General features: G+C 42.1%; 2 protein-coding genes across 6 annotated transcripts in view; both read right to left on the bottom strand.

Moving 5' to 3' along the window:
- Positions 1–7,540, bottom strand: part of mast2 (microtubule associated serine/threonine kinase 2) — a 148,200-nt gene extending 140,660 nt beyond the window's left edge. For all 4 annotated transcript variants that reach the window (XM_063200621.1, XM_063200622.1, XM_063200623.1 and 1 more), the window contains exon 1: positions 6,241–7,540. In XM_063200621.1, the coding sequence (XP_063056691.1) occupies positions 6,241–6,318 (78 nt within the window). In that variant the 5' untranslated portion in view covers positions 6,319–7,540. The remainder of the gene's footprint in view (positions 1–6,240) is intronic.
- An 8,913-nt stretch (positions 7,541–16,453) lies between these two features.
- tmem69 (transmembrane protein 69) lies at positions 16,454–17,841 on the bottom strand. 2 transcript variants are annotated; one of them, XM_063200580.1, is made up of 3 exons: positions 17,725–17,841; positions 17,484–17,553; positions 16,454–17,258 (listed from the first exon to the last, which is right to left on the bottom strand). In XM_063200580.1, exons 2-3 carry the CDS (start codon positions 17,526–17,528, stop codon positions 16,551–16,553), a joined length of 753 nt encoding a protein of 250 aa, XP_063056650.1. In that variant the 5' UTR covers positions 17,529–17,553; positions 17,725–17,841; the 3' UTR covers positions 16,454–16,550. The 2 variants fall into 2 exon arrangements, with proteins under 2 accessions (XP_063056650.1, XP_063056651.1); XM_063200581.1 differs by having other exon boundaries at positions 17,484–17,533; positions 17,725–17,835.
- Between the last annotated feature and the right edge of the window lie 5,966 nt (positions 17,842–23,807).

Here is a 23,807-nt window from a genome sequence, read left to right as displayed (position 1 = left end):
TGACAAGGCATGGTAGGCTATTCTTCAAGTAGTTTTGAACTACGGCAATTTACCTTTTTAAGTTAGCTTGTGCAAAGTTAGTGCAAAACTTAACTTACAGGAAGGTTTATTGTTTCCAAACCTGAATGCTATTTTCCAGAAAAGATCTTCAGTATGTAGCTTTTAGCCTGAGGTCACTGGATGCAAGTCGATACATCTCTTCCTCTTATGTAATGCTGTGTAATACATACAACATGTCCCATACAGCGCGGTAATACAGCCAGACAGCAACCTCCTGTTTTTGACTTTATGGTGCTGCTTTTCTTCTTTGTCATGCCCTCACTTCTAAATCCATCTCCCCATCTCAGCTACTTGCTTGTCTTCCCAAGTCTCACGCTCTCTCACTGCGTCTCCAGCCAAGCTTTCTCCCCTCTTTCATGGCTTCCTGCCTTTAGCTCACTCATCACTGGTAAGTGAGAAGGCACAACTCATCTTTCCAGAGTGCTGTCAACACAGGGAGAACAAACAGAGCTCAATGAGCCAAGTCTGGTAGGGTATGCAAAGCAAACCCACTCACCTCGGTATAACTGGAGGGGTATTAGCTGTCTGTTACTGTAAATGTGCTCTTTGCAGATCCTGGGTACTGTATTCTATGGTGGTCTATTGATGGGCTGGGTGGTAATATTATAGACCGTTTTACTTTGCAGTATTCGCTTGGGTATTGTTCATCAAACAAATGTATGGAAATTTAAAACAAAAACAAACAAAAAATGTGCAATGGGTACAATGACCAGTCACAATGATACTCAGTTCAGCAGTGATGTAAGCACTAACTAGGCTTACTACTCCTTACAATGTTGTCTTACCAAGGCAATGACAAAATGCCTTTTGTGGGGGTACTGTGGGATATCGCTCTAGCACGTCATACCATAATGGGTAAATTGCCCATGGGCACCCAAGTTCAAATCCAGACTAGATCATTTCCCTGGCATCCCTACCCCATAAGCTTGTCTCACTGATCTCATAGATTCCTGTTAAAAATCTTCCCCATCCCATCTCAATAAAGGCATAAAAGTCCCTGACATAATAAAGTGTGTTCCTTTTTTCCACACGGCCAATTAAAACCTGGTAGGACTTCTGCTTTAGTGCACTTTCAAGGTATATTTTTCTGAGGCTCATTCAACTACTCGGGCACTAAACTATAAACTTATCTTGCCTTTCAAGGTATGTCCTTAAAAAGAGACAAAGATGTTACAAAGTGGGTTTTCAGTGTAAACTCAAATTTACACAGTGTTAATGTGAACAAAGTAAACAATGTGGTGTCCAACAGTATGAGAATAGGATAGAGCCTTCAGTATAGCCACCAAGCCTACAATAGCTGCCATGAGTCTGCCAGAATAAGGATAGTGGTCCAACCACCTACCAGCTCTCCACTCCACCCAGACAAACGCAATAGTAACACACACTTTCAGTAAGTCTACCAGATTCACAAAGACACCATGAGGCTTTTTGCGTGTCCTTTACAAAAATGGTTTCATTGTTTAATCTTACTCCGCACGTCACTGACCACATACTACTGCTAAAAATAACAAGACAGCCCAAAAAATTCCAGTATGAAACTCCAAACGAACAGGTAGGCTAACAAAGCAGACCTGAGAATTTCATACCGACCATAGAACCCTCCCCTCATCTTTGCTGCTGCTGCACACGAAGGTCCTTTCTTTTCTGGGAGATGTGCATCTAGCTGCCCGTCTGCTGTGATGAATGACCGAGACGGAGCTCATCAAGGACACGAGAGCTTAATGAGCTGCTGGTGCTGTACTGGTGATGGCAGCAGCAGCTGTGGCACCAGGTCTCTCAGGGGCCCTCCGCTGCAGACATTACCCAATTTGTTTAACTTTAATTACCCATGTCTTTCCGCTGGCCTCGCCCAAAACCCATCACAAAGTCACTGATGTATAGATACCCACACTGCAGGGGGTTGGTCTGCAAGCTTGGTGATGTCCTGAGTATCTCAGCTAAGATAAAGACGGCGGAGGGAGGGACAGCAGCAAGCCATCTATTCTCTTCATGCCGATTAGTGTGAAAGTAAAAAGGGAAATCCCGACTGGAAAACTCCAACTCCCACTCTCATTGTGACACAGCACTCCACAGTACACAAGTTCACACTGCACACAACCAAATTGCACTTATGCCTCACCCGTGCAAGGGGGCAGCCCCCAATGGCGCCCGAAAGGGAGCAGTGCGGTACCATGCTCAAGGTACCTCAGTCATGGAGGAGGATGGGGGAGAGCACTGGTTAATTACTCCCCCCACCAACCTGGCGGGTCGGGAGTAGAACCGGCAACCTTTGGGCTACAAGTCTGAAGCCCTAACCGCTTACCCATGACTGCCCATAAATGCTGAGAGTCAACATTCTAGCTCACTATCTCATACTGCACTTGGTTACTCGAACAAAAACATAAAATCAAACACAAGCCGATCTGAACTCACCTTGTGACTAGTCATTAAAAAATGTAAAGAACAACCTGCGAGAAACACATTAAAAGATCATGGACTAAAACCTGTGTAGAGCCTCAGACAGACAACATGTTCATAAATAAGATTAGCAAGAAACAACAACAAACAGCACTTAGATGAAGCTTGGTTAATTGTACGCTGTGGGACTGGTTGTATATTTACTTCAGTTCCTCTCACGTATGCCAAGTTTGCTCTGCAAACTCCTCTAGGCCGCTCTCATTGTAGGTTTACATGTTACTGAATAACCAAATAGCCTGACTAATGATGCCTCTGTGCAGTAGCATTACAGACCCCACAGCCAAATAGATCATATTTAAAGCCCCACAGGGCAAAAAGGACAGGCACCTATGGAACACAATAGCTCACACCTTGTCTTCATGCAGCTTGCGTCATGCAACCATTTGACCCCACATTGAAAACCTACTAGAAAGGAGAGAATATCAGAAGGCCATAACCTACTTATAACATGATCTAACTAAAGCTTCTAGAGCACATCAGGCCTGTGTGGTTTTAACTCACATGGAAAATGTGATTAAAAATCAGGAGATGGGGGATAAAATGAAAAATATGTAAAGCTGGTTTTAGCAGAGAGAAATTCATGCACAAGTTGCCTTCAGCAGTTAAGTCCCCCACAGCCATCTAGAATAGAATAGAATGGAATAGATTCTCGATCAAGAAACGTATCTTTCTAAATTCTAAATGTCAAACTGCATCCTTCTTCCAGGTATTATGATTCTCCATTAAATGAGTCTTTTAGACTTCTGTTAGGAGGCCAGCGAACAATACATGAAGATAGACAACCCAGCAATATAGGCCACAGAAAAAAATGAATGTCCATGACAGACATGTTAAAGCATAGTGAATAGTGATACATGAAATGTAATCAAAATGAATAAATAGGCAAAAGTCTTGTACAGATTCCCCCTGGGGACACAAGACACTATTCAATTTGAGGTCAATCACCATTGAGTGGTTGAACAAAGATCTTTGAATATATTACGTTAATTTGAGGGAAAATACCTCAACAGCATTATGCAAATGAGAAACAATGAATTCCATGACCTTCACTAGCATTATCCCAACCTAATCATACTCCTAATGACTGCTCAGACGTTGATGTCAACACAGCCACCCACCGTTCTCAACACAGCAGAGGGAGGAAGTACAGCATGTTAAATGTCAATGGATTGTAGTGAGCAGAAAAGAACAAGACATGGGCCTAGTAAACATTGAACTTTAGCCACCTAGGGCATCTGTGATTAAACCAACCCCCATTTCTAGCTTCTGAGTTGTAAAAAGACACACACACACACACACACACACACACACACACACACACACACACACACACACACACACACACACACACACACACACACACACACACACACACACACACACACACACCTGACTGATAGATGCAGGGTATGCTGCATTTGTAAAGCCCTTTAGAAAAAGACACCTGGCACAGATAGGCTACATTTCTACTTTATAGTGAGATGATGTGTTAAAACTGGTGATGAGGTGCAAGTGAGAGTAGCAATAGAAAAACAGAGAACAAAGAGGGAAGGAAGATGGTGATAGCAGTGCTGCTCAGCATGCTGGCACAGGTGAGGTCATTAGGGGCAACAGAGCTATACATTTTGCCGCACCTTCAACCTGGTGACACAGTTGTCCTCCAGGGAAAAGCAGCGACATGAGCAGGGCCGCGTTAACGCTCGCCGAGGCCCGGTGCAGACGCAATCCGGGGCCCCTACACCACATTATAATGAGCCATATTCAAAACGCATGAAACGCAGTCTACACGGTTTACTCCAACACAAAAAAGGGTGCGCTGAACCCCCTGCTGAGTTCACTAGTCACAACCAAAGAGGCTTGAGACAAGAGGGCTTACTCACGTCATAACAGCGTAGTAGGAAATGATGGCGAGGGGAGTACGGAAATGTTATTCACTGTGGAACAGGTCATAGGACAGCGTGAATGTCTGTCAGCTGTCCTTAATTACCCCCAGCAATTACTGCTGACCAACAGCTGCCGTTACTTGGCCACAAATTACGGAGTACGAAAATGGCATCCATCGTGGATGGATGACCAATGACCATGCGCAAGGGAGTTAATTTTCCATCCACTCGTGTCCTCAGGCAACGCCCCCGTACTACACCGTGGCCAATGCATTCCCCGCCATGAGATTGTTCTTTCTCTTGAGTTTCTTTGTCACAACGCAGGAAGCATAGCCAGCTGATAGGGAGGAGATTCTGTGCACTGCCGTTTGTCGGCTCAGCTAGAACTTCCAAACAGAACCACAACCAAAAAGTCTCTTATTTTTGCTACGTTGCTGCCGACCAATTTGTCGAATCGAAACCGTCGTGGTAAACACGTGTTAAATAATTTAACCTCCAATGGCCTTGGAAAGACTGACTGACTGTCAAAGGAAATTAGCCTAGCCTACTAAGCTGTGTCGCTTGTCGCAAGGAGGGAATCCCCTTAGCAGCGAACCACTGCAAAGCGAAGCTGTCACGAAATCCCCTCAAAATGTAGTCTACCATATACCAATTAAGAAGTCAGCGGTTTTCATCTATGGTGCATTACACTGACTGTATGCAATCATTACAGTAGACTACGGTGCAAATTCGTAATGTTTAGATGTGGATGTATCACACACGTTTTTTTTCTTCCAGATAAGAGCCACTTGCTAACTGAACAATCTGCGAGTGGTACCCAGGCATGTTTTAACTGAACACAAACCCGAACGCAACGATATAGGCTACGCTGACAGAGCATCGACATTATTACAGTGCTTTAGGGAAATGGCCATAACAGTGCTTTTGGAAAATGCGACTATATCATTTTAGTGTTTGCTAAATCCTTGGCTTGCCCTGTTGTTGTCAGACTGTCAGAACTTTGAGTGCTGGTTGGTGCACTTTACGCAGCATTATTGTGAACACTTTTTTAATAACACCTCAGAAGTGATCCTCGCCGCGCCATGCAAGACTTTTGTTTCGCGAACGCAGTTGGGTGCGTGATTTATTTCCCCATGTTTTGACTATAGAATAAGATAAAGTTAGGTTGGTGTGCTGTGCTCTTGTTTGCTTAGCTTACATGATTGCACAAGTCCATGATCGCTATGCAACCATTACAAAAAGCGATTATAACACTGACCTTACAAAAATGACTAGCGTTGCCAACCTTCTCTTCAATGCGGTAATCCATGCCGGGCTGAAGTTGATCCGTACAATCTGAAGCAAGTGCTGACGCCGAGTTTCTCACATCTTTTTTAGACATCCCATCATCAAACTCAAAAAATATTGACCACCGTTTTCACTGGTGGCACATTATTCCGAAGACCTCCGATTCCTGCGTGCATGCAGAGGCGATTCTAGGCTCAGTAGGGGGGCCACGTGAAAATTAAAAAGAAAGAACACTTGTAACAAATCGCCACTTCTGTTCCCCAGCTACAGTCTTGGGGGGCCCAAGCTGCCTGTCTAGCCTGGTGACAAGATATGCATATGCGCCTCTGCTTGCCTACGGATGGCGAAATGCATCAAACGTACAATTGATTGTCTCAAAATATCGTTTCATATTTTACAATCTCACCACGTCCGGGGCCCCCTCTAGTGGCGGGGCCCGGTGCTGCAGCACCGGTTGCACCATAGGATAACGCGGCCCTGGACATGAGAGATAGGCCTGGCTGCTAGTGAATGTGGGGCAATAGGTGCAAAAACAAGAGACAAGTTCACTCACCGTATCTTTCTCATCAGGACAGGTCTCCGGTTGATCGGAACTGCTCAACTTTCTTTTATTTCTCTCGGTCTTCTTCATTATGTCGGCAGAAGCTGAATGTATCCAAGGGCTAGTGGGTGTAATTCACTGCGACTTTCACCCTTGTAAATTGGGCAGGCTAGCCTTTTATCTGGTTGGCACATTGGTTAACACTGTGATTTGGAGGAATTCACAGCTTTTCTGGAATAGTCCGCCATGAAAGGCAGGGAAGATAAGGTGGTATTTCAGAAGCCGAATGAGTAATCTGCGGTTTTGAGTTCGACCTGTGAGCACTGCGCAAGTCAATTAACTAAATATCATCTAGCTCTAGCGCTGGTTTGTTAGTTCATACATGATGAGGCTTGTCGTGCTGCAGTCTTGATGCTAACTTCATTTTGGCTAGCACTTCCCCCAAGACGCTAGCAGAGCAAAGACTGAAAGTTCCTATCCGAGTGTGCACGGCATGGAAATGATCAAAATTGTTCGCTTTACATGGGAGTAGAGATGTACCCACTATCCTCGCACCACTGTACCTATTAGACGCTGAACAGCGCTAACTATAGTGATTCATGTCAGCATACATGTTGAGAAGCGAAACAATCCCGAAGAGTTGCTGAGCCAATTTACACCGATGTACCAGGGTAACCATTGTGAGAAAACTTCGTTAGCTTATGTTAGCGAGCGATCCATTTCAAAAGAACTAGAACTAGACTAGTTATCGTAGTGCTGAGATATAGCCATCGCTTACCAACACTGGAGCCAGTATCTAAAATTAAAATCCATGAAAGACATTGCCTCTTTCCAGCCCGATTTTCGTTTCTTCCTTGGCTCCAGGGGCGATGCGTTGTTAACGCGGAGTGTGTCAAGCGCCTCTCTGCATTATCTAGTTAGAACTCAAACGTTTGGTTTAGCCCGCGTTCTACTCGACTCAAGAAGATACGCTCTAGTAGCTGTTTAGGAGGACCTCTACTCACCATCGCATGCTGCCTGTCAGTCAGGTAACAGCTAGGTGTAAAACACGATACAGTCCCATGTAAAACAAGTTGACGGTACTTGTGCCCTAGCGATTAACAAAGTAGCAGGGTCATTCTTCTTAGGTGGGAAAAAACACAAAACAGCCGGCTAAAGCATCCGCAGTGTGGTAGCCTACCGCAGATAAACTGTAACCAGTTAAGATCCCTAGTTGACTCGCTTCCTGAAATTTGTCTCAGTCATATCAAGTAGAACTACTGCATAACTGCACTGCGGTCAGCGAACGTAATCTTTCGACCACATGCAGCAAGCCAAACTGAGTTCTGGCTGATCTGACATCAGCTCAGGAATGGGGACGGGGACTGGCGAAGGAGACAGAAAGTGTTCGTGTATTTATTTTCGCAATTTGCTGCCACCTTCTGTCTATTTGTAGTGCTGCTAGTCGTTAGTCAGTAGTTCTAGGCCTGTTAATGGAAAAGAACAAGCTTCACACATAAACAACCCAAATATCTCTGATCAAAACTTTTCCTATTCTTAAGTTAAGATGGTGCATTAAACAAACAAAAACAACATGAACAAACAAAAACATAACTAAATATGCTTTTGGCATCTTAGGAACATTGCTAAAATTAAGCATAAACAGGGTGAAATTGCATGTAGTCATTATGCTGAAAAAATGCTGGAACCAACTTCCTCTTCAAATTAGAAATGCCCCAATAGTATCTTGATTAAAAGGAAATTAAAAACAGCTTTATTCCCATCTGCATTCAGTGACACAATATAGCTTTTGCAGGCAGATGAATGCCAAATTTCCTCCAGTAATGAAATCAAAAGCTATTTAAGTCCAAAAAAAAATCATGTGTCAAGTTGCATTACTGGATTTGTAGCTGTTTCAGAGCACACACAGGTTTGTGCAGATGACTGCATAATAAGACAGGTGCTTTCTGTTTGCAGTTTTGCAATGGTATTTTAGAACATGTTTTCTTATTCTGACAGAAACCTTTCTTATGTACCGTCATCTGCACAAACCTATGTGTACAAATCCAATAATGTAACTTGAACTGTAAGATGTTTTTGCTTTTAATTTTAAATAGCCTAACCTTTCATTTTATTAAAGGTGCACTGTGTAATATTTTTAGTAGTTTATTTCCAGAATGATTGATGCCCATTCTCAAATGTTACCTTTTTCATGAATACTCACCACCACCATCAAAATTTAAGTATTCATTATGACTGGGAAAATTGAATTTTTCATACATGAAAAGGGGGATCTTCTCCATTGTCCGCCATCTTGAATTTCCAGAAATAGACTTTTTTACATGCAAAATGTACTATGTTTTGGTCAAACAGGTACATATTATTTCAATATTTAGTAATATTCATGAAAAGATCTAGCCTAGCGCAGCCAGACCCGTACAGCAAAAAGCTGTACCAGGGTCTAGGAGGGCTGGGCGGCAGTGTGGGCAGGATAAAGGGACTCACTAGTTCGACGCCCTTTCGTGACTTACCGCTTACGTCACACGACCCTAAACCTAACCCGAACCATGGGGGCCGCTAGGGGGGGAAAAGTGGTACAGATTCTAAGGGCCCAAACACTGAGAAGGGCCCTTAAGGGGGCCCAAGTACTGAGAGGGGCCCTTAAGGGGGCCCAAAATTCGAATCTTTCATGGGGCCCAGCATTTCTGGCAGCGCCCCTGACCCGAACCCTAAACCTAACCCTAAACCTAACCTTAACCTTAACCCTAACCCTAACCTTAACCCTAAACCTAACCCTAAACCTAACCCTAACCTTAAATCGCTTGTTTGAAATGTTTGATTACCATGTGAAGTCACGAGAGGGCGTCAAACTAGTGGGACCCCGGGATAAACGGTTGCTTCAGCACTCAACGTCACGCAATAGGATGGTGGAACAACCAATCCCCACACACTTCTGTGTAACGTCACAGCTGTCTTTCACAACGTACACGCGACACGCCCCTTTGTAGGTGCAGCGGCAACTTCGAGCCGTCGTAGCAGTGAATTCGTGTGATGACCACAGCCACCAACAAGTTTCCTAATAAATCGTGTTTTCACTTATACAGTTCAAAAATGCATCGTTTCCAACCACATGGCCCTCCTTGATCAATCAGCGAAATGTCGAGCAATGTGGGGCTTGTTAAATGGTTATATTTATGATTGTTGTCAACATGGCATGTTCGGTGTTAGCTAGCTAGCTGTATACCCATAACTAATACATGGCTAGCCGCTAGCTCGGTAGACTAGGTGTAATTCCCATCTATTTAGTAAGCGACTTACAGACTTTCAAAGCTCCCAAATGTCTCGTTTTTAATGACATGGATCTTATTAGAATTTGGGGCAGGCATATAATACAAGGCTGGATACCTAGCTCTGTTATTGAAGACAGGTTAGCTAGCCACTAGCGAGGGCCTCTTTGTAGGTGAAGCGGCAACTTCCAGCCGTCGTAGCAGTGAAAGCGTGTGATGACCACAGCCACAAACAAGTTTCCTAATAAATCGTGTTTTCACTTATACAGTTCAAAAATGCCTCGTTTTCAACCACATGGCCCTCCTTGATCAATCAGCGAAATGTCGAGCAATTTGGGGCTTGTTAAATGGTTATATTTATGATTGTTGTCAACATGGCATGTTCGGTGTTAGCTGGCTAGCTGTATAGCGATTAGCGCATAACTTTCCCTGATTGTCGCTCCCAGCGCAGGACGCTCCTATCCTGGTGAACCAGTAGCCTTTTGTGTAGCCCAGCCCCCGCCCTGGGCGTCAACACATAGCTTCTGGCCCCCGCCCTGGGCGTCAACACATAGCTTCTGGTTCACCAGGAAAGGACGCTCCCCGGTCAGCTCGCTCCCACTAGCCAGACTATCGATCCCATCTATTTAGTAAGCTACTCAAAGACTTTCAAAGCTCCCAAATGTCTCGTTTTTAATGGCATGTGTCTTATTAGAAATTGGGGCCGCAATTTCATTCTACACCTACAGTAGTGGTCTGATAATAGCGTGTGACTATCTGGTTCTGTAAAATGCTCAACTTAGCTTACCGAGCTAGTTTAAAACATCGAATGATCAAATGGTAATGTGTTGAGATCTATTTGTGTCCGATAAGTTCATGGTGTATTATTACATCAAACCATGTCAGCCACGAAATGTATTATCATCCAGGCTTTTTAAATTAAGTAAACACTTTCGTGCTGTACGTAGTGCTTCTTCTTGGAAAGTTTCCTGTTTACTAGGTAGCCCGGCCCCCCTCGCGATTTGATTGGCCCTGTCATCGGATAACTTTCAGCCTCGCAAAACGACCGGGGTCCGCTAGACTGCCCCCGGGAGCAAATTCAATTTGCGGTCGCTAGGGGCGTCTAGATTTCTAGGCTAGAAAAGATCACATTTGGCAGGAGATAGCACAGTTTCAATGAGCTTGTTGCAATACCCACTCTGGCCACCATCTTACACAGTGCACCTTTAAGACTTGTTCCTGATTTTATTTTATTAAAAAAAATAATATCACATTTTCAGTTTTGTACAACACTACAAACTCTGATTTGCATGATATTTTGGAACAGGTGGAACTACGGAAGGTCAGAGCAACCGATCCCTAAAATATATTCGGCTCAGTATCATGTAATTACGTGAAATTTAACTTTTTAATTAACATCCCTATGTTATTCATGATGTTATAACAAACTTACATATCACATTATAACATGAACATTTTCAAGTTATTACAGACAGAGATGGGGCCAAGTCACTGATTTGCAAGTCACAAGTCTGTCAAATCAAGTCCGAGTCAAGTCACAAGTTAAGACACATAGGGAGGGAAAGTAATCTCATCGCCCCCTGCTGGCAACGTTCCAACCCCCTGCAACAAATGAATGTTTTTTTTCTTTGAAAAATTACATCTCGGCCCTGACGACGAAGTAGAAGTAGTGGCAGTCATATTATGGGCATGTTGGCCCGTTTTATCGAACCAGGTGGTAAAATGTTCGGTTTTTCACTGATCTGAGCTGATTTTAATATTCTTTATTATATGGTTGTGACGTCATCTGTCGAATGCTCCATTCATTTCAACGGGGCTCCCCAACGTTCGGACGTCTGTTATTTTTCGATAACGGACGGGTTGGTCTATAACAGACCGCTGTCAATGGCAACAAGACTTTTCACTGCTAACGCGACTTTTCAACAAGACTCTAATCAGCTGCTGTGATAGACAGCACCCGTTGTCCTGGCTACCGCTGTCAATGGCAACAAGACGTTCACTGCTAAAGCCACTGGCTTGTATACAAGTCAGTGGCTAAAGCGAATGTTTCATATCACTCCGCAGGGGGTCCGGTCTTTTGTCAGTCAAATCAGCTGCTGTGATAGACAACACCTGTTGTCCTGGCTAACCTAGCTGTTGCCTAGCGGTGTTCCACAACGGCACTGTTTTGTTTTGCGCAGCAACAATCTTAACATTAAATAGGTCTAAAGAAATGTCCCCGCATGTGTGAATCATTTAAGTATATCCATATAATAAGCGGGTTAACTTTCGGCGAGTCGGTCGCTTTGTGGAATAGCAGCACTTCAGAGAGAACAAGACCCCTCCGCTCCGCGTCGGGGTCTAAAGATTCTCTCTGTCGTGCTGCTATTCCACGGTAGCGACCTTCTCGCCGAACGTTAACCCTTACTTAAAAAGCTAATACAGAACTACACTGACTGGCATGTGTGGCTTGTTTACTCCATGTAATTAGCATAGCCAAATTAGCATAGCCAAACATGAGCCAGAGAGGTGGTTACTCGTCACCACAGAAGCCATCATATCTACTAGAGAATTTAAAACCATACCAAAATGATCGCGTGTATATATGTGTAATAAGAAGACAATGTGGAACTCATAGGATTACAAGAATGTGAAGATATGCGAAGAACTTGCGTTCGTTCGCGTTCATTTGTTTCTCTGTGTTGTCAACGAGGCGCGAAGCACAGCATGCTGGGAGCTGTAGTCCGTTTCCGACCAGATTGGCACAATTTCTATTTTTCTTAAAAGGGCAAAAAAAGACTTGAGATTTTCACAGGTAGTAGTTCATGCTATTGTGTACGCTGAAAAATGTGTCTGGTGTTATAGTTCCAAGGCATATCTTTGTGGGATTTTTTTAAAAACTTGTCTATGGGAGTTTCAATAGGATCACCCTGGTGTTTGGAACGTAACCGCTAGGATCGCTGTTTTCCACTTTCCCTCCCAAATTTGATCAAGTCAAGTCCAAGTCTCATTTTTTTACCAAGTCCTTACCAAGTAACCATGTGTTATACGCACAATCTTGACAACTACTTTTGGTCATAAATTCATTACCTCTCCACACGACTATGTACAGTATGCCCTCCTTTGCCTCCTACTGGTACTGGTTAAGGGCAAATCATTTAATTTTCCTTTTTTTTCATGTAATATATTCACATACAAATGCAGAAAATGTAATGTATTTAGACTTGACATGCAATTGTAAGTCATTGCTAGCGCTATCTAGAGTCCAAGCCAAGTCTTGGGTCAATAGCATACAAGTCTAGGTAAAGTCACAAGTCAAGTCTCAAGTCATCAATTTGTGACTCAAGCCTGACTTAAGTCCGAGATAAAAGTCTTCAGTCCACATCTCTGTTATTTCATGTTACTAAGCCAAATTATTTTTACATAGGTGGCAGCTCCATGTCACGGTATGGAACAATGCATTTGAAGTTGCTGTTTTTTTTTGTTTGTTTTTTTTTAAATACTGCCGTCATTGAAAAGTTCATTCAAAAACATTTGATTTACTGTAATGGCTGATGACTTCAAAATTATAATGATGACTGTCATTTATATTGATTATTTAGGGAAATCAGTGGGAAAAAATGTAATTTGCATAATTTGGAATGTAGTTTAAGTTGACTACAGTATTTGAACTTTATTGGAGTCATCATCGTTAAAATTCTGTCAGGGAATTGAACATTTTTGCACATCACAACTATATTCACAGCTACAGTGATTCCAATATGTATTTGATCCCTTCGTGATTTTGCCAGTTTGCCCACTAATAAAGACACGAGCAGTCTATAAATTTATGATAATATGTATTCAAACATGGAGAGACAGAATATTAAAAAGAAATTCCAGAAAATAACTTAAAATAATATATTTTAATTTATTTGTATTTAATTTAGGCAAATAAGTATTTGACCTCTCTAGCTGAAGAAGATAAACTGCTTTGTGGCAAAGCCCTAGTTGTCTAGCACTGAGGTCAGATGCTTCTTTTAGTTGATGACAATGTTTGTGCATATAATAGAACATATTTTTGCCCATTTTTCTTTGCAGATTATCTCTAAAACATTAATAGTTTGTGGCTGTAGCTTGGCAAATGGGAGGTTCAGTTCTCTCGATAGAATTACTATAGGGTTAATATTTGGATACTGTCTAGGCCACTTCACGACTTTAATATGCTTCTTATTGAACCACTCCTTCGTTGCTTTGACTGTATGTTGTGTATTATAGTAATGTTGGGAAATCCAAAAATGGCCCACCCTTCAGTGTAGTGGTGGAGGGAAGGACGTTTGCACTCAGGATTGCACTTTGCATGTCTCCCTCCATCCATTCGTTGATGATGTGAAGTTGTCCTGTACCTTGGCCAGACAAACACCCTCAAACCATAATGATACCTCTTTCATGCATGATGGTGAGGAGGGTGTTCTTGGGATCATAGACAGCAGTACTCTTTCTCAAAACACATTTAATTGTGTTAATGCCAAACAGCTTGATTTTGGTTTCATCTGACTACAGCACCTCCTTATCATATCCTAAACCAGTCTGATGTCCGTTGGCAAACCTCAGGTGGGACTGCACAGGTTCCTTCTGAAGTAGAGGTACCATGTGTGCACTACAGGATTTTAAACCTCTGTGGCATTAAGTTCTACCAGTAGTTTTCTCAGTGAGTTTGGTCCCAGTAGCTTTGATATCATTGCTTAGTTCATCCCGTACAGGTCTAGGATGCTTTCTTTCTGTTCTCATGTTCATCAAATCCCTACAAAAGGTCAAATCTTGTATAGAGCCCCAGACAGGCTGATGGATAGTCATTTTGTATTCCTCACATTTTGGAAGAAATGCATCAACAGCGGAGTCATTAATACCAAGTCTCTTTCTTGTGGCTTTGCAGCCCATTTAATCTTTGTTCAGGTCTAAAATCTTGTCCCTGACATCATTTAACCGCTCTTTGGTCTTTCCCATGCTGGTGAGGTTGGAGTGTGACTGATTCACTCATACTATGGACTGATTCTGCTGATTCAATGTGTCTTTCATGCATGTTAGTATGTACAGGTGTCTTTCATTCAGATGACAAGTTGATTGGAAATGCCCATCTGGTCTGTGAGCCCGGAACTGTAATCAGTTGGCAGGGGATCAAATACTTATTTTGCTCGATGAAATGGAAATAAATTAATATATATTCTCTTAAGTTAATTTCTGGATTTTCTTTTTGATATTCTGTCTCTCCATATTAGAATACATATTATCATAACATTTTTTGACTGATCATGTCTTTGTTAGTAGGCAAACCAACAAAATCAGCAAGGGATCAAGTACTTATTAGAGTCACTGTACATGACATGGTCATCACTAGGGTTCTAGTGATGACCATTCTAATTGTCTAGCTAAGTGGTTCTCAATCTTTTTTTAAAACAAATGCCCCCTTGATCTCATCATCATACCAACACCTCCTGACCTCATCATAAGCCTGCCAATGATCCCCTGTATTTAAAAAAAACAAACATACATGCCCATACATACATTTGCAATTGAGTGCCACCCTCCTCTCAACGCCACCTGGTGGGCTGTACAGCCCTCGTTGAGAAACTCTGCCTAGCTATTGAGCCTTGCTCTCCGGTGATGCAGTCAGAGCACACGTTTGGCAGCCAGGACACTTAAGTCTTATGGCAGGCAGGCCACACAGTCCGATAGCATGACAATCACACTTTCTACACAAGAAAAATAATTTAACAACTTACATGTGCACAAAAGCCATGTAACAGAGAGCAAGAAATAACACTTTGATGGCTTTGGCTTCCACGTCTCCCTATTCAGCAATTCCATGTCTTTTGTTTCCTTTACACTCCACAGAAAATGCAGTTGTTACCCACTATGATTAAGTGACACTATAAATATGTGTACATATCGGTGTATTCACCAACGGTGTATATGGTATGTATTGGTGTATTCAAAAGGAAAGTTGAGCAGTATGTGTTTTGTAAGTGTAAGACCAGTAATAAAAATCATTTCATTACAACATGTCACCTTTGCACATGGTTTAAAATGTGTTATATGGTACAGTAAGAAGTGCTTTCCTTGCCTCTAACTGTGCAGTAAAAGGTAGACAATAAGACTGAGGATATCAAAAAAAATAGGAAATGGATAGGTCTCATCCATGTATTGATTTCGCAGAGTGAAAGCTCATAGGTGGTTTGCCCATGCTGTTAACACAGCAACTGAATATATTGGGGGATTCCTTCTAATTTCAGCATACAATTCTATTGTTCACACAACTTAACTTGTCAATACCCAACCCAAAGACGTGCAATCGTTGCCTTCAGCAATTTCCCATATCCTGGCCTGAGGGCATGGTTCTTTTAGCGGTTGAAATATTCTCCAAATATCATCCTTAAGTTATGAAACATTAGAAGAAACTATACCTCAACATTATGTTTATTATGTCTTCTTTTTAAATCTAGTCATTTATATTCTTTGAAATGTTTTTTTTTTCCTTTACCCGATATGTTGACAGTGTAACTAACTTGTATTTTCATTACATGGATGTTGTGTGACATGCTATAGCCCCTTAATGCACGTCGGACCTCCTGTGTCACGCTGTAATAGACATTGAAAGTTAACTACTATAGTACTACACTACCATGACGGGGCACAGGGCCTTTAGTAATACATTACAACTTGGTCATTGCCATGCTGGTAACAGCTCATGTATAATGCCGTGTCTTAAGGGGTTAAAATCAGTTATGGAGGAAGTTACAACATAGAAACTTGTCAGGTAAAAGAAAAAAACTTTTACATGTCTTATATTTGGCCAGAATTTCCCCTTCAAATTTCCGTTAAAAAAATCAAAATGGTAACAGTACGTCAGGCAAATTCCACAGTTCCCAGGCAAACTCCTGTTGACTTTTGTGTGTCTAGTGATGTCTATACTATGTTTTCTGGCAAAGAAAGTGCTGAACCATGAAACAAGTTTTTTAATAACCTTTTCAATCCACTGTCCGGTCATCTGTCTTCATTCTAATACAATTTCATTAACAATCACAAATTTCATAAACATTACTCTTTTGTTAAAAACTTCTTCTCTGGGTACACCTCTTTGATTATTATTGTAGATACGATAGAGAAAAAGGCTACGACTGTAAGGAGGGACCTAAGGGCTTTAAACCAGCTGGGGTAAGTAGGAAGCAGCGCAAGATCATAGTGCAAAGCAACACCTAGTCCTATAATCACCATCAACGCGGACTGCGTAAGGTTCTCTTTGCTGAAGAGCAAAGCGACCCATGCCAACAGAGAGGGAACAACACTGTTAGCCAGGTTCATCCAGTCAGGCTTAGCCGGACTGCCCTCTGGTAGGGCGAAACCCCAACGCACACCACCCAGGAAGGACACAATGGAGGCCCCGTATGCAATTTGCGCAAATGCTACTTCTGGCAGGTACAGTTCTGTGACAGCCATGGAGAGGGGTGCTGCCACAAATGGTAGGAGTCCAGAGAGTCCAAGGTACAAGGCAGGTTTGGGTGCATTCTTCATGTCCCTGATATCATACCGCAAGAGATCCAGTTCCCGAGGTGGAGGTGCTTCGGGTTCTTTCTTTTTTTGCATCCAAGCTGAACTATGAAAAGCCTGAGCCTTGCACAGAGCAACTAAATTGGGTCTTGGTGGTACATCACTCCATAACAATCCAGTGTTTTGAACCATTCCTCTGATTGGCTTGATGGGCAGTCTGTCTGGACATATTGAAGGTCTAGACACCAACTGCAAAGGCTGAAAATGAAATAAATGCATTTGTTATATTTTATCACAGCAAGAAAGAATTGCATACAACAGAGACAAACAGAATATATCTACAGATGCTACACCAAAGTAGGTCTACAAGAACGAGAAGTGGTCTGCGTTCTGTGATGTAGAACCTATAGGCTGTGGAAGAACCAGCCGCACAGTCAGAACACATAGATGTAAATGTTGTAAAATTTATCTGACGCTACTTACCCTCTTGCTGCCAGAGAAAACACATCTTCTCAGTGCACAAAACATGTTGTCTGGAGAAACACACGAAAGGCTAGAAATGAATGACAGCAGTAGGATTAACTACACAACAAAGTATGTCAACAACTTGTAGCAGACTCAGCATGCTAACTAGCAGCAGTGGCATGGGAAAACAGTTGAGGTGGATCAATCAATGACAACAATACATAGTCTGACAAGATTAGATTTACATGTCAGCACTTACTTGCATGTGTTATGATCGTATCATTATTAAATCAACATATTCTCCAAACCAGACGGCTCAAACGGAAGGTCACCCTTTCGAAGGAACAGTGCGCAGCAATTGTCTTCCGGAAACAGATGAATATGACAAAATAGGTTCCTACCATAAACCTCCTTGGTTCCTACGTAATTTCTATTGGGAGGGAAAGTGGAAAACAGCGATCCCAGCGGTTACGTTCCAAACACCAGGGTGATCCTATTGAAACTCCCATAGACAAGTTTTTAAAAAAATCCCACAAAGATATGACTTGGAACTATAACACCAGACACATTTTTCAGCGTACACAATAGCATGAACTACTACCTGTGAAAATCTTAAGTCATTTTTTGCCCTTTTAAGAAAAATAGAAATTGTGCCAATCTGGTCGGAAACGGACTACAGCTCCCAGCATGCTGTGCTTCGCGCCTCGTTGACAACACAGAGAAACAAATGAACGCGAACGAACGCAAGTTCTTCGCATATCTTCACATTCTTGTAATCCTATGAGTTCCACATTATCTTCTTATTACACATATATACACGCGATCATTTTGGTATGGTTTTAAATTCTCTAGTAGATATGATGGCTTCTGTGGTGACGAGTAACCACCTCTCTCTGGCTCATGTTTGGCTATGCTAATTTGGCTATGCTAATTACATGGAGTAAACAAGCCACACATGCCAGTCAGTGTAGTTCTGTATTAGCTTTTTAAAGAATATTAAAATCAGCTCAGATCAGTGAAAAACCGAACATTTTACCACCTGATTCGATAAAACGGGCCAACATGCCCATAATATGACTGCCACTACTTCTACTTCGTCGTCAGGGCCGAGATGTAATTTTTCAAAGAAAAAAAACATTCATTTGTTGCAGGGGGTTGGAACGTTGCCATCAGGGGGCGATGAGATTACTTTCCCTCCCTATAATAATCCAGGCAATGATATCGTCACATTATATAAGGTTTATAAAAACATTTTATTTATTATTTTAGAGGAAAATATTTCAATTTCAAAGGTCAATCCATTGAGCCAATAAAGTTGACTCAAAGTGTGTTGCAGCAGCAGCACTCATTTTCACACCATCTCTAAAAGCAGCAGATAGGAGGGTTCCAAAGAAAAGGGGTCAAATAGCAAAAGCAGTCTCCTACTTTTTATTGATCTTTGACTTAAACCCCCTTGCATCACATATTAAAATATAGGCCTACTCTCGTTAATTTATTGGACCACAGAGTCACTCTGTTTCAGAGTCAAATAAATAACATATTTAAAAAATCAACTTTCTGACAAAAGCAGTTTAGCAGGAAGGGTTCTAATGCTCTAGGTTCACATTGACCCTAGAGGTCAATCAGAGGATATTGATGTCATCTTTAGGATCTTTACATGCCTGGAAGGAAACCAAAAAGACTGTATGTGAGGATGCAAGTGTGACGGAAATATATGGTTTGTTCTAGGTTTTCGCCGCTAGTAATAGCCCACTTGCCGAGCTAATAAGTTAGGTCAAGTCAAGTTGCTTTATTGTCAATTTCTTTGCATGCACTGGTCATGGAAAGAATTGAAAATACTTACTTTTCCACTGCAGACATAGATATACTGTAGGTATAGACATAGTGTAGACATACACATGCCTCCATCACCTCCATACTCGACTACTGCAATATCCTATATGGTCTTCCCTCCACTGTCCTTCAAAAACTACAATATGTTCAAAACTCTGCTGCCCGACTGTTCACCCGTTCCCCCTCCAGACAGCACATCATCCCTGTCCTCCGTCAGCTTCACTGGCTTCCTATAAAACAGTGCATAGGCCTACATTTCAAGATCCTTCTCACCACAACCAAGGCCCTGAACAACCTCGTCCACACCACCTCGACCAAATACCGGACCATTGGGGTACCAGACCTTTGCCATTGCTGCTGCTTATTATTATTATTATTATTAGTAGTAGTAGTAGTAGTAGTAGTAGTAGTAGTAGTAGTAGTAGTAATATTATTATTATTATTATTATTATTATTATTATTATTATTATTATTATTATTATTATTATTATTATTATACAGTGCCCATACAATACCTAAATACAGTACCCATACATAGGCCCCTTCACATACAAACATTCAAAGTGCAAGACTGGACAACAGAAGACAAAGAGAGAACATACTGTTTATTAGGAAATATGTGTTGAATATAATTTGTGTTGTGCATTTATCATGTCCTTGTGTAAGAATTCTGACATAGTTGTAGTAGCATTGTGAAATAGTAATAAATAATGAAAAGAAATAATTTGTAATGTACATAATTACATTTACATTGTCCTACTAGTATAACATTCTAAATGTGTGGTAATAGTATTGGGGCATATAAATAACAAAGTTTAAGTCAGAACTAAACGGCTAAATGTGTGTTGTGTGTATATTTATTTACATTGTCCAATGTAACATTGTGACATGAAATAACAATGTTGAGTTGGTAACCGCCAGTTGTTCAGGACAGTCATCCAAGTATATCAGGCATGATATGCCGCAGTAACATGTTTTTGTGTGCATTGCAAGTCCTAAACAGTTTTTTTAGTTAGTGCAGGTAGAATGTGCTGTCACAATACAGGGGGTGGGGGGTGTCAGGATCCTACCTGGCTGGTGGGTGGAGGCGCTGTCAGTGATGTGAGAGTGGGTGGATTGTTCAGCATCCTGACTGGTTGGTGGATGCAAGTCTGGTGGTACGGGAGCGGACTCTCCTGTACCTCTTTCCAGAGGGCAGAAGGCTGAGTAGTTTGTGTGCAGGGTGGCTTTTGTCCTTGATCATCAGTGCTTTGTGGGTGAGGCAGGTGGTGTAGGCCTAAATGTCCTGCAGGGAGGGGAGTGGTGCTCCAATGATCTTCTTAGCTGTATTCACGCTGGAGGGTCTTCTTGTTAAGGTCTGTGCCGCTTCCACCCCACACTGAGATACAGCTGGACAGTATGCTCTCTATGGTTCCGCTGTAGAATGTATTATGGGAGGTGTAGCACTTGCCTTCCTCAGTTTGCGCAAGAAGTATTCGTTGTCGGGCTTTCTTCGCCAGTGATGTCATGTTGGTGTTCCGGGAGAGGTCGTCGCTGAGGATGTAAGGACTAGGTGTGATCACATTATTTGTTAAAGGGACACTGTGTGAGATTTTTAGTTGTTTATTTTCAGAATTCATGCTGCCCATTCACTAATGTTACCTTTTTCATGAATACTTACCACCACCATCAAATTCTAAGTATTAATTATGACTGGAAAAATTGCACTTTTCATACATGAAAAGGGGGATGTTCTCCATGGTCCGCCATTTTGAATTTCCAAAAATAGCCATTTTTAGCTGCAAAAATGACTCTACTTGGATCATACTAGGAAATATGTGTTTATTACTTAGTAAACTTTCATGAAAAATTTGGCAATCGGCAGCCCAGTTTCAATGAGCAGCATAGTTGCAGTACCTTTTTTGACCATTTCCTGCACAGTGTCCCTTTAAGCCTGCACACTTCGTAGGTTACACAGGTTTGTGGTTTCTGCTCAAATAGGCTACTGTGTTGTATCCTGTCTTCTCTGTAACAGTGTACCAGTGGTGTTTTCTATGCATTTGACAAATACAATTCTTGTAGCACTGTGACAGCCTTTCAGCCTTGCCTAAAGTTGGTCTATCCTTCTTCATTGTATGATTGCTACAACAGGCACCAGCCATAAACAATCAAGTTTTGCATCTTTGGGGCGGGCTTTGGCAGGATTATGGAGACCGCAGAATGGCGTTTATTTGAATGGTCGTAGCATTGGCCAATGCAGTGCAGAGACAATTTTAACCATAACGACAATGGTTTAGTCACACCCACAGCCTTCGGCTGTCTGATACGAGCGAGCCCAGACTAAAGATCTCACATAGTCTGGCTCGCCAGCCTAACACTAGGCCAGTGTTAAAGTGTGAGATGCGCCCCAGTAGGCTAGTGCAGGCTTCGATTGCAGGTGGGGTGTGTGATATCAGAAGGGCCTTTAGATGTACAACTCCATAATACAAGTTAAGCTAATAAAAAATATTTCGAGGCAAGGATTTATGAAAGAAATCTGATTTCGTCTGTTTGTATGTATGCAAATTCACACATTGCAATATACATCTCATTTGCATTTTTAAAGTTTTAATTCGTAAAAAATAGTTTCATGCTGATAATCTTTTCCTTTTTTGCATATTCTACTTTTACCTTAATTGCCTATTTTTGCTAATTATGAAAATTTCCCACCAAGATGAATAGATTAATAGCCTATATCCAAAATCTTTAGATGATATCTCTGCAATAAAGATTTAATTGGGCAGATTTAATTTGGCTGTGGATATGTTAAGTGTTTCAAGATGCATTGGTTAGCATTTTATATACAAATGCTCATTACAAATACAAATACTCACATGCAGGCATATGCATACACTTGTGGTGTGAGCAGTGCATTTGCCCCAGGTCCAAAGGCCCTGCTTGCTTGCTGCTTGCTAATTTAAGGCTCATCATGGCAAGTGTAGGTATCGAGGGCCTTAGGGTGGGTTCCAAACGGGGAAAGTCGCTGTTCTTCCAGTGAGCTAACTGGACATCGAGTCATCGGACTGGTCATCAAGTGCAATTCCAAATGAAAAATTGCTTTATTTCCTCCTTTATTTGAGGTCAGCATCAGATGCTGTCTTTGTGCTGCCTGCTACCCAAAATGCTGTGCGCCACCTCCTTCTCGCAGGGAACCTGAAAACAAACATGGCTGCCACCCAAACTATTTCCAGAGATCTTATAGACAGAGATAAGTCATTTTAGTTATTTTCTGGTATCCACTTTCTGTCGGGTGAACGCCCCTTTAGGAGACCTTCGGTTAGGAGACCTTCGGAGTATGGTTGAGAATAAATGGAGTCCCCTTAGCACTTTAGATGGTGGAAGTGCACTTCTCGTGCATACACCTCAAACATAGAAGAAGAAGGAGGGGACAACGCCCCCTTAGGAGACCCAACTTGAGCACACACTTTAGCTTTGGGTGGGCGGGTTTCGAAGCCTCATACTCCACCCTCTTTGCTATTCCCTGAAAATGCTCTTTATTCTAGGCCCTGCCGTGGTCAACCCGGGATCGAAAAAGAACAAAAGAAAACTTTAAAATGCTCTGTATTCTGACACTTATGTACTTAGATATTGAGAACCGAAACGATAAAGCAACATCGTAGCATCTAAATATGTCGCTAGATCTATTTTTATAATTATAGCCTATTTTACAATTCCGCCATCTGGCAGCCTTTCACCGCTCAACTAGTCAATGTAAGCTAAGCGTAATAACGTGATAAAAGTAACTCCTGCCATAGAATCACCATAATATCAAATACGCAGGGCAGCGCACTCGTAGTGCCGTTCGTAACGACCGCCTCATCAGATAACTTCACGACGGAATTCATATCTTATCAGACACCTGTTTATGTAGGGAGGGAGTCATCGAGCCACTGACTTCCATTTGGAATCCACCCTTAGTCTGGAGGCTTCCTACTCAATTGTGGTAGGAAATGTGTGGTTTATGATTACCCATGGCCATTTATTGAGCATTACAAATGTATGATTTTGCATACGTGGCCCTGTACCCAATTGTGTCAGTTGTTTCTATTCAAACAAACTGCAAGCTTCTGCTTGTCAAGCCTTTCCACCCCTCTCCGCTCTCTGATTGGCTCCCTCACTCAGCACATGGCACACGACACGCCGGTTACACGTACATAGGTTTTTCGTTTACAAACATTTGTGAGGAGGGGAAAGATGCTAAGCAGCCAACGTGAGCTCATTTTTTGACCTAAAGCTGTTTCCAACAATCAGAGGTTGAACAATGTGCAGCCAGGGTCGTGCAGCAATTGATTGTTTTACAAATGATAAACCCCTGTATTGGAGGCCATATAGGCCTATGACTTTGGCAGTCTGTAGGCCTGTGGTATCAGCAAAGAGGGTGGAGTAATAAAGAGGCTTCGAAACCCGCCCACCCAAAGCTAAAGTGTGTGCTCAAGTTGGGTCTCCTAAGGGGGCGTTGTCCCCTCCTTCTTCTATTTTTGAGGTGTATGC

The sequence above is a fragment of the Engraulis encrasicolus genome, chromosome 6, assembly GCF_034702125.1.
Source record: "Engraulis encrasicolus isolate BLACKSEA-1 chromosome 6, IST_EnEncr_1.0, whole genome shotgun sequence".
In the NCBI taxonomy this organism is placed as follows: Eukaryota; Metazoa; Chordata; class Actinopteri; order Clupeiformes; family Engraulidae; genus Engraulis; species Engraulis encrasicolus.
This window is presented reverse-complemented; position numbering and strand designations above follow the sequence as displayed.

Excerpts from the sequence above, each read along its gene's own strand:
- tmem69 (XM_063200580.1), bottom strand. The coding sequence starts at position 17,528 with ATGTTTTGTGCACTGAGAAGATGTGTTTTCTCTGGCAGCAAGAGG. Across the intron at positions 17,259-17,483 it reads TTTTCTCTGGCAGCAAGAGG|CCTTTGCAGTTGGTGTCTAG; the intron begins GTAAGTAGCGTC and ends TTTCATTTTCAG.